Source organism: Parasteatoda tepidariorum, chromosome 2, assembly GCF_043381705.1.
Source record: "Parasteatoda tepidariorum isolate YZ-2023 chromosome 2, CAS_Ptep_4.0, whole genome shotgun sequence".
NCBI lineage: Eukaryota > Metazoa > Arthropoda > Arachnida > Araneae > Theridiidae > Parasteatoda > Parasteatoda tepidariorum.
Window position 1 is genome coordinate 35,758,162 of NC_092205.1, and position 12,157 is coordinate 35,770,318.

Below are 12,157 nucleotides of genomic sequence, written 5' to 3' on the forward strand. Positions count from 1 at the left end.
CAGGAAGTGACGTCAATGAAAGCAAAAAATATCATCACCAAAAACAAGGTTTCAGCGAAATTGTATAGCTGAAATTTGCCGCCAAACTGAATACTCTCTCTACTTAAATTCTATATTTTAACTCAATAATCAAGATATTAGGTTTACAAGTATATTTTTTGAGAGAAAAATGTTTGTTTAAACTTTTTAAGCAAAGTTAAATAAAAATATAAAGTCGCGCGTTTTAGAAAGCGGTATCTATCATCAGGTAGATAACAATATTTATAATTTTGTCATTACATATTACTGCCTGATGAAGATATCAGTCTTTGGTGAGCATTTACTTGCTATCTTTGTATGTTGAATTAAAAAATCTGAGTAAATCTTAAAGTTACAAGCCTTAAACTGAAGATATACGTTGCTGGTTCATAGTATAAAAGAAAAAAAAATGATATTCAACAAGAAAAAGTTTCACAACAAAAAATATTTCATAATAATAAGAATTGCGTTACTAATCAATTGAAAAATGTGTATTGGAAAAAAAATGAGTATTTTATGTATAAAAGATTAAAAATACGCATTTTTCTGCCTTTATATATTCTCCATGTTTTGAAGTAATATTAATTAATCCTACAACCTGGCTTAAGGCTAAAAGAAAAGTAATTGCATTTGTAATTTCTCTAAATGGAAGAATTTTCTCAAGAGCAATTTCAGTAGAAATACATAGAAAAATTGTTAATACAACAACATCGATTACACTATCGATAATTTATGGGTTTTTGTCATTTACTAAAATAACTCAGGAATTCATAATTGAGAAAACATGGGACAACTTCAATTAATAACCGTTAAGGAGACGTTTTAAGCAATGGTAAATCACGACCAAGAAGAAACTTTGAACTGAAATGGTAGAATAAATGGTTGAAGGCAAGAAGGGTCATGTCAGGCTAAGGAGCCAAAGTATGATGAAATTAAGCAAAAAAAAGTAGAAAATAACCTAACATTGATTACAATTATATACACTTTAATAATAATTTTGTTTACATATTATTAAGAATTAACAAATTGTAAAAGCTGTTGCTTAGTAATTTTATATCTAATAGGTTATAGTTCAATATAGTTTTCACCACGTTTTTAATTAATTTTTTTTAAACAGTTTAATGAATAATCAATTATTTCTTGAAGAAATATACACATTATACGCTTTTATTCAAATGCCAATACAAGAAACTGGTTAGAAAGTCATAAAAGCCTTTAATATATAATACCAACATCACGTTACATTATATTCAGTGCAAGAACATGTTATGAATTTTTAGTGAATTCGATAAAACAAGCTTTTCGAATGTATACGACTTTGGGAAACTATTTACAAAGTATTTTTTTGATTTAAGAAATTAAAACTTGTTAATTTAAAGGTTAAGTGAAATAAATAAAATATAGTTTTTTATTTTATTTTGGGCATCGTTATTTTTTATGTATAACCAAATTGAATTTTTAAAAACTGTAATAGTTTTAGAAATGTGTGGAATTGGCTAACTTTACAAAATATAGTGTATTTTTTTGGTTGGTTGGTGCAAGGAAATTCAATTATTATTTTTTTAATTTTATTTATTTAATTTTTATACGTTTAGAAAATTAAATGAAATAAATAAATTTAAAGAAAAAAATTTGGCGAAGGTCTACTTTTTTTGGTGACTTTTCGCTTGCGCTAACCGAAAGTACCAAATAAATATTTCTGTGTAAGGAAAATAAATGATTACTGGTTCATTTAAATGATCAGAGAAATAAATTAAAAGTTTTAATTTTTTTCAAGATTTCCTTTCATGTGCAGTAAAACTTCTTAAAATTAATATGAAGAGCGCTGCTGTAGCTCTCATTTTCAAAATGCTTTTTTACCTCTTCAATTTCATAGCAAGAAAACATAATTACTGTGAGGAAATCACAAATACTATGTAAGATAATGGAAATGCATTTGAAATTATTTCTTCAAATTTAGTTTTGACATCTTTCATTTCTTTTTCTTCTTCTCCTAACTTGTCCTTCTTATACAATTATTAGGCATATATACAATTATTTATGCCAAGAAAATGAATTAAAGATCGCATGGAAATGATTTGAGCAATAACAAAGAAAGGCTGTAAAAATATTTTATTCAAATATTTTATTACGAAGATTATAATCTACGTAATTGAGTATTTGAGTGCAAATATAGTGGTTCTGTATTGTCAATACAGTATTTAACAACGCGGAATTAAAGCAATTTAAGTGGTGTTTAACTTTAAGTACAACAATACAATACCAGTTTCGTTATTTATATAAAAAAAACTGCGGTTGGTAAAAGTAATTAGTTTTTCTCCTTAAAGAAGCTGGATTTTAGTTTATGATAATTTAAAGCAGTCAGAGTTTAAAACTTCAATTATCTCACGAAATTACACAGCAAACATATTTTCTTAGATGTGGTAGAAATAATTGATTTATAATAGTAGTAATATTTAACTAATTTTATTGTAATATTTAATTGATTGTAATATTTAATTTTATTGAAATATTTAATTGAATTAACATATTTGTCTTTTAATGACGTTAGAGTTAAAGAGTACTTTACTTAAAAAAAAACTTAAATGGATTATTTTTCATTTATTGCTGTTCTTTCAATATATTTAAAGAAATTACTAGCATTTTAGTCATGGCCACTGTTTTAGAAAATTTTCACCTCGCGGTCTTTTTCCTCTCAAAATCTGTCGCATAAAAAAATTTAAAATTTTAAATTAAAATTTTATATATTTTTGGTTTAAAGAACTATCTGGTGTAAAAATGGTTAGTTGGGTATGATAGTTTTTTTAGTTACTTTATTGAAATCCTTGTACAAGTTACACACTTGGCACGTCGTTACACAGCCGATTCAATTCTGGGTTTACGACTACTAACGTTAAACTTCGTAGCCTTTTAATTTTGAACCCAATCCAGAAGACAAGGGAACTTCTGGATCAAGTATTAGGTAGAATTTGTCTTCAAGGAGGACTTTTTGATGGGACTCGCATTTGCGTTACATGGAGAGGAAAACCATGAAAACTTCCCATGGTTAGCCTGACGGTAGGGGACCTGTCGACATGATATGTCTACCATTGAGGATATTTCACGACAGCACTGTGGATGGTGCGAGTTGGGTGTGGAATTCATATCGAATAACTATCGCTCGGATTCGAACCCGATTCAACTTAGAGGCGAGCGCTCTATACCCTGAGCCACCGACGCGACTTGGAAAATTTTTGACCAAAGTTGAAATATTACGTTGACGCTTGTCGCCAAACTGCTGCCAATGCCTGATTGACGTTTTTACGATTGTCGCCTAATTACTGCTAATGCCGAAATGACGTTTTTACGATTGTCGCCAAACTATTGCCAATGCCTAAATGGCGCTTTTACGATTGTCGCCAAACTGTTACCAATGCCTAAAATGACGTTTTTACGATTGTCGCCAGGAGTTAGCATAGGGAAAAACATAAAAAATCCAAATACAATGAAAATCTGAAAAGGGCAAATTCATAAATATGCTGTGAAAAAAAGCAATAACCCAACGAATCTTACCATATCTATAACTACGATTGCTAACTTTATTGCTCTTCCAAACAACGCCAATGTCACCAAATAAACCCGTGTAATGTGTACTTAGGATTAAGACTTACTTTAAGTTAGATATTTCTTTTAATGCGAAAACTATTAGTAGTAAACATACCGTCCAACTGCTACGGAATTTCCGTAGTTTCAGAAATCTTCTTTTCTGACGGTAGCAAAATAAAAGTCTTAATATTTAAAAAAAAATTAATTTTAGCGTAACTTGTCCACTATTACTTATAAAAGTGCAGGCCACATGGCTAGATTCTTAAGTTCTGATAAAAGTTTTATGAGAGATCCATTTGCTTTAAAAATTTCTACTTTGGTTTCGCTACCACTAGAAAGAATTATTTTCAAAATCCTCATAAGTTGGAGGGTATGGTAGTAAAGTTAAGATTTCAGCAGCAATGTACTGAAGATAGGCACTACACCTCATGTTATTCAAGTTCCAAGTTTCGAATTAGTTTATTGAGCTATTAAACAGTTTATTCTCATTTTTTATGTTTTTTTTTAGATCATTCGATTTTTCTAAAAAGAACTTATTGTACTAAAATAATATTTATTCTCATGCAAGTATATGCTGCTTATTTCCAGTAAATGTTTTTCAAGGTACTTTTTAATAGTTGACAGAGATTTTTTTTAATAGTGACTAATGATATCTATACTATAAATTTCAAGCTGACGATCCTGTCATTTATAAGTTGCTTAAATTACTATATAGAAATGTCCAAGCCAAGGGCTGAACTATATCACTGATTGGAAAAAATCAATCAGTTGGGGTTTGCACCATTTCTTTTAGGCGAGTTGTATTCACATTCCAATAGAGATGTATTCCTATTGGTTGCAATCTGTAACTCTTCGATGAATTTTAAGTGGACAAATAAGCAAAGAGATGCCTGCTTAGACATCTCTGCTATCTGATAGGCAAAAATGAAGTTCGTAGACGCCATTTCATTACCTGAATTGCATTAATATTTCTCTAAATAATATAGAAGGATGTATTAAGTGTGTGAATAATAAGTAAACTATACTATTAAAAAAATAAATATTTGGCAAAGAATACTGTAATACATACTTAACATTACGAATGTGTACTTGCTACCAGTTGGATACTTGCAACTAATCACATGGTTGTGTCTAATCACGTGGTTGCACAGTGCACGAAAAAAAAAACGGAACACCCTATAATTTTTGATTTAATGATCGGATTTTCACGTTCTAGGACTCAATGACTCAAGGGATAGACCTCAAATATGTTAATTTATAAAAAGTGCAGGCGTTTATTTTTAGTTACGAAATAAGGCACAGAAACGTTTTTTTAAAATAAACCTACCCCTTTTTCGACGGATTTGAATTTCTGACCCCCAAAATGTAAGGAGCAGTCGCAATCTAGGAAATAAATTCGTTAAAAAAAGGCATATTTATTCAGAGAGTACGTTTTTGTGCCTGATTTTTTAACTTAAAATATCGTCTACACTTATTAATTAGCATATTTGAGGTCACCTCCTCAAATCATTAATATTGTGTCCTAGAAAGTGAAGATCATTATATTTAAAGTTATTCGGGGTGTTCCATTCTTTTCTGCACTGTGCATAGCGTTTTTACTTTACAGCTTTAAGAATTGAGATTATTATCACTCTGAATAAATTTTCGGATTAGATTTAGTTGATACCTGCAAGCACTGCCACGCGTGTGAGTTGAACCTGATTGGCTGATTCACGAGTGACGTCGCTTGCAAGTATCCAATTAAAAAAGGTAACATAGTTGTCCCGTGTATGAAAATAAATATTACCTTTGTATAGAGAGCCTGAAGTAATGTAGTTTTCAGGAAGTAGTTTAACATAACGAGTACCCAAAACGAATGCCAAAGCCGCCAGCACTCCACAGTCGCAAACACCAATAATAGCTAAGATATAAGCCCATCGTACTCCACATTGTCCTGGGTTGTAGTCATCAGCCTGTGGTCCGCACACTTCTCTCACAATTTCTGAATCCCAACCGGCTGGAAATGTGAGCACACCAATGACCATGCAAGTAGCTGTAAAATGAAAACAATTCATGTGAGATTAAATGGATTAAAAACAAATAGCAAACTAAAGCTTTGAGAAAAAGCGAAGTTAATAAGACAGTATTTAGATCTAACGACGAAGAGTAGTCTACTCCAGTGCCTTGACATAAAGGATTGGGAAAAACTACGCCTGGTTTGTAAACCAAATTTGGATTGTTCTTTAAAATTACTTATAAGCAATATTTATTTATTCATGTTTAATTTAATCTGTTACTAAATAAATAAACAATTAGCCTGATGTTGTTTAGGATCTCAGAAATTTGAAAATTTTTAAGATTAAAAAGCATCGTAGTTCTTTAGTTTTCTTACTGTAATACATGGGATTTTTGAAATTGCTGCTGAAATAACGTAAATCAATTATATGTGTAAAGAAAAGCATGAAGTTATGTGTAAAGAAAGTACATATCGAATTGCCTTTTTCGATGATACTAATATCTGCATCTGCAGAATAAATCGGTTCAACTTTGTCATTATAGTGCATAATTTTGCAGTAGCCTAAATGAATAATTAAGTTAAACCGTATTGATGTTTAAATCAATAATATTGTGCAATCAAGTTAAAAACGAATTAACTTTGTTTGATAATATGGTGCAATCGGGTCCCGCAATAAGCTTGCATGATGAAGGAAGTAAAATTGTTTTACTTTTTACCTTACAACTGATCATAATGATGCACTTATAATTAACTTATAATGAAACTTCAGTTACAATCATCACTCTTTGTTCCATATCGTGAAATATTTAAAAATTTCAGCACCTATAAGTTAAAGGGAACATGTGTTGGCGACCGCTTTGCAGAGTTGTCACCAACTGATGGTCCGGATAACCGATAAGTGCCACTATTACTATATATTTACGTTTCATAGTAAGTGCCCATCAATAAAGGAGAACTTTCATTTATAATAAAGTTTTTTTTTCTTCAGTTTTTAATGGTACGGACTTGAGAGTTTGAATTTAAATAGAGTTTTTGTTACTTGTAAAAAATAATTTTTTTGGTTCGTTTTAATAGTGTAGAGTAGGGAAAATTGTGAACTTAATTGGAGTTTTGTTGATTATAAGAAGAAATTTTTTTAGGCTTTAATGGCATGAAATATACGAATTGTGAAATGTACGAATTGTGAAGTATAATATTGTATATTAGTTAGCAATAACCTCAGATTTGATTTTACAATCTTCTATATAAATGATTAAAAAAAATTCTTATTATTAAGTATATTTTTTTGAAAAGTTTGATTATAATAATTTGGCTCAATGTAGAATTTTCAATCGAAGATTAACTCACTCAAATGAATTAAGGATACGTGAAAAATTTGACTCCCAGAAACATTACTTCTCATTGCCATTCATAAATTTAAAAGTAAAGAACACTTTTAAAAATAATTTATATCAGAGTTCTGTCGAAATAATTTGTCCTGACCCTATAATGCATTTTTAAAGTTTAAGTTAAGATCTAATTAAAAAAATTTACTCTCATTAAAGTTGGGCTGTATAGCGTTATATCATGGAGCATCAATATTTTTTAAGTATCCATATAAAGATAGTTTAAAATATATTTCAAGACATATCGCTAATACCTGTTTTGCGACAAATAAATAGTTATCGTATATAATAATGACTATTAATGTAAACGATATTTATAGCTGACGATAACTTTGTTGTATTTATCGGTAACTATAATTATTGAATAAGAATATATCGAGATAATTATGGACAACGTCACAATCGTAAGTTTCTAGTCTGAATTACTCTACTTATCTTTTTCATAATTTCCTAATTACTTATTTTTTAAAATTATTAATAATTTTTTTCCCAATCTGGTTATGATAATATTGTCGAATGTAAATACTCGCATGTCTATTGGAATATATGTCTCAGTATATCGATATTTACTGATAATATATCTCAATATCAAAATTCCAGTATCACCCTGCACTGGATTTAACTATGAAGAAAAAAAATAGCAGAATTAATTATTTTTCTGTATTTTAAAACAAATCAAAATATGACCAAAACTAGAATTTTTGCATAATTTTCCTTTACAGGTTTTTCAACTAAATTTTGTAATTATTAGAAACTTTATTCCGATTAAAAGAGGAAACTATAAAATTAAATAAAAACTTCGGAAATCTATGTTTTGCAAGTAAGCTATAACGTAGAAAACGGTTTCATTTTTGTCAAGCCTAAAACGAAAAAAAAGCATGTAGTTTTCTCTTTTCTTAGATTCCTAATTCTGTCTCAAAATTTTAATATGCTAGACCAGAAAACGGAGGGGGAAAAATTTCAATTCATTCATGCACATAAGAATGTAGTGTGAGTAAGCTTTGATTAAAAACCGGTTTAGATAGATTTCGAAAACTTAAAATTTTATTTTTTTACAGGAACTAATGAGTTTTGACACTCATTTGATTTTACTTCCTATTTAGATACTGAAGCTTAGAATGATTGCAATAGATAATCTTCTTAAAGAGGTGAAAAACAAATCTTAGACAATCTCTTGTTAGAAATACAAAGATTAATAGGAAAGTATTCTTTGAAAAGGGAGATTATCTAAAGTTAAGCAGTTATTTAATTATCATATTATCTATAATATTGAGCTTTTAGTTTAGTAAGGGAAATCGCGAAATTCTTCTGACAAGAATATATATTACTGTATTACGATGTTCTTACAAAAACTTCCATCTCTATTTTTGCTAATCTATAAGCTATCATTTTTTATCATTACTTTTAGAAACCTTTATCTAGTAATTATTGATTGAAACTTTGGAATATGGCATAATAAAAATATTTGCACCTTGTAAATATATTGATTCTATTGGTTGCTCATTAACTTCTTTTATTCATCGAATTCTTTTATTCATTGTCATTCATTTTATTCATCATTCTTTATTCATTTCAAGCTCAAAAAAGCTTCTAATTAAAAATTAAAATTTTGTTAAGAAATAAAATATTTGTAACAAATCAAATTATTTCTTTTGCAAGTTTTCATTTTCCTTCTGAAATAAGATTGACTTATTTGTTTCCTACAAAAAAATCTGAACTCTAGTAATTTTTCTGAAGTTTGCTGTCTCAGGAAATTTGTCTTCCATAGAAAATGCATTTAGAAACTTAAGTAACTTTTCTCCAAGGTTTCCTTTTATCTTTTTAATATATTACTTAATTTACAACTACGTTCAACCCAGGGTACGAAATTTTGTTTGTATTTAATTTAGTATAAAATCGATTCCGATCCTTGTTCTACTACACTCGACATTTAACTCTTTTGCAATCTGCACACTGTGATTAAGATGTATGGGGCAAGAATTGTAATAACTTTTGATCTAGTAAGTGTATTTTCACGCATTTAGATGCAATCTTAATGATTAAAAGCGCCTTAAATATGCTAAACTATTTGTAAATGCAATGTTTTAGGTTGCAAAATTAGACACAAAAACTTTTTCTGGGGGAGAGTAGAATTTTGGAAAATATGGTTTCAATAGTTCAATCCGGAGAGCAGAGTTAAGTGTGAACTTCTTAGTGTTTATTTCTCATTTTATGTACTTCCCTATATTTCAGGAATTTCATAAACGAATCAAAAAATTTCTGCCCATAGTTGTAAAACTAGTTTTTTTCAAAGATAATACGAAGCAGGAAATAATTTTTAATATTTATTAATTACTTTTATGTTATTTTACACTTTATTTTTTTGATCGGAAATTTTTAACTGCAAGGTAGAAAGTATTTACATTATTTAAAATTAGGTAATTTAAAATGACATCAAAATTTGTATGAATTTGAACCATTACTAAAAATAAAAACAGCATTAAGTAGGGCAAGCTTTCGACCCCTCTTCGAACTTAATTATTGAGACCATACTTCATAAATTGCAGATAAAGCACACAGATTTTGAATTTTAATTTAGAAATATGCCTAACAAAATGGTGTTTATTAAAAAAAGTGCATTTTTCACTATTATTTCTTTACTTAATTCAGAAAGAAGTATTTGACATTCAAAACGCTATTTGAGGAATCGAAATTGCATTTTAAGCACACAGAAATATAATCATAAGATAAAAGAAAAGTAACACATCTTTTTGGATGACTTTAAAATTTCAATAAAAATTATCTGAACTTAGAAGAAAAACCCCAAATGAGTTTATGTTTAGAATTTACTCTAAATTTAGTATTTGTATTTTTTGTTCATCCAAATTTGCGTCTCCAGTTTCCAAATTCGCGAAATTTAAAATAAAAAAAACAAATCATTTCCAATCTAAAGTTCTCTCACAGCTGAAACTTATTCGATGATACAAATGAAAGACAATAGAAAGCTAATGATGTTTTCGAACAGAAGAATTAAAGTTGATAGTCCTTTAAATAGACTCACTCAGTTTCAAGAAGTTCAAGTTGTAAACAGAAGTGCAGTAATAATGAATCCTAGAGAACATAAACTCATAGTCGTCAAATCATATGTTTTATTTTGTGGTATTTATTAGGTAATACAGAAACCTCTTTAAAGATTCCAAAAATGGCATTTTTATTGTTCTCCAAGCTATGTTTGTTTGCAAAACTTAATGTACTTTTGATTTTGGGTTCGTGATGCATAAAGATCTATCAAAATTTATTTATAGATATAAGCAGTTATAAAATAAGATGAGTTAGCGTGAGTTGCTGTATGTTGTGAACTAAAATGGAAGGCAATCGAACATGTTGGTGAAAACTGTTAAATATGGCTAAGTTTTCAAGAACAAAGTTTTATGCATGTTTTACAGAAGCTGTTTTTCCTTGTGAGTTATTTCAATATTAATTTGTATGTGAAGCGTGTAACTAATAGTCTCAAAATTAAGTGGGACGTCTAAAAAAAGTAGACAAGCAAATTACTTTATAATGTCATCAATATTAAAATAGAGAAGTAAAAAGATGTACCTATAACAATTTTAAAGAAATTAAAAGATAAAAATCATTGTGATAATTTTAAAACAAACATTATAATAATTTTAAAACAAACTGTTTCTTTTCCTTTTCGTAAAAATGCTTTCGAAGGAAATCTTTATTAAAAAAAAAAAGGACTTGCCTATAACAAGTTTATAGAAAACTAAAGAACATAAATTGTAATTGTAATTTTCATAGAAATTGTTTTTTTCCCCTATTGAAGTGGAAAATCAAATAAATTTGTTATAGGCGGGGGGATATTTAATAAAGATTTATAAATTGAAAAACAATACATAGTTAATAATAACTTATAAATCAGATAAAAAAAAAAAGAGAGCAATGATCAAAAAAATTATTTAAATGAAACTAACAAAGTTTGTTTGCTCAAAATATAAAATCCAACAATATATTTTTCTTTAGCTTAAAATTTAAAATGAAAATACTGTAAGCAAATTTTTAAAAAAATAACTAGGAAGTTCCGATCCCTGCTTTTTAACGATAGTCGACTCACGGAACTGCTTTCGCACTTCCTTTCAGATTGCTTCGCAATCAGAGCTCGCTTCATTTATACGTTGCTTAAATCTAGCTTTGTATACTTATTTTTTAAGACTAAAGTTTAGAATAAATAGTTCATAAAAATTTTCTCAGTACACAATTCAAAATATATATTTAGTTTTTCTGTACAAAACTCCAACTGTATACTTATCTATATTAATTTAAAATTACAAAATGTTTACGAATTTTTCTTGAAAATACACAAGTCTAAATTTCAGTGTTCATAATCACAATAGTCCTTTATTTTATCACGAAGTTGTAAAATGTATAAAATCTAAAGAAAGTATGAAAAATGAGTATTGTCATAAAACGGTTAAAATTAAAGTAGTATTTTATAGTTGAAATAAAAATGTTTCGTTGCTCCAATGTTAACAATTTCTTTGAGGCAATTTTTAACCTCTAAATTTTATATTTTTCCTATGTTCATACTTCTAAATTTCATTTTTTATACGCGCAACAGTTTCAAGTTTTCAAGTTCAGCATGACGTGCTAAAAATATTAAAAAAGAAATGAAATACGATTATATTAATAAAGTAGGTGAAAACTAAAGTAGTATTGTGCAGTATAATACTTGCTCATAAGACAGCGTTCGTATTACATCCGCATACGCGCATGCAAAAAATTTGCACCAATCGCATTTTTAAGAGCATCTAACCCTCGTTGCTACTGGCGCATGCAAAAATTGTACCAATCAAATTCGAAGATGGACTTTGTTTCTGCTTTTGCTTTTTATGCTTATGTCAACGCTTGAAAAGAAATTCAATCGATTTCGTTTTCTTTAGGCTTATGACAACACGTGAAAAGGAAATTTATCGATTTCATTTGCTTTCCACTCAATTTTATAACTACGGACATATAAGCTTTTTATCTGAAGATAGATTGCAACTGATACTTTGTTTTATACTCAAATGAATAAACAATTAAGAATATAAAGAATGATAGAAAAAAATGAAAAAATTAGAATAAGTTTATTTTTATATTTATGTACTCGCAAAACACTTTCCATTGCTATGTAAAAGTTAATCCCTGTCAT

At 28.5% G+C, this 12,157-nt stretch overlaps 1 protein-coding gene across 2 annotated transcripts in view; it reads right to left on the reverse strand.

The window, feature by feature from the left end:
- LOC107453766 (LHFPL tetraspan subfamily member 3 protein-like) overlaps positions 1-12,157 on the reverse strand; it is an 86,923-nt gene that overhangs the window by 4,788 nt on the left and 69,978 nt on the right. For both annotated transcript variants that reach the window (XM_016070710.4, XM_071177453.1), the window contains exon 2: positions 5,390-5,635. In XM_016070710.4, the coding sequence (XP_015926196.1) occupies positions 5,390-5,635 (246 nt within the window). The remainder of the gene's footprint in view (positions 1-5,389; positions 5,636-12,157) is intronic.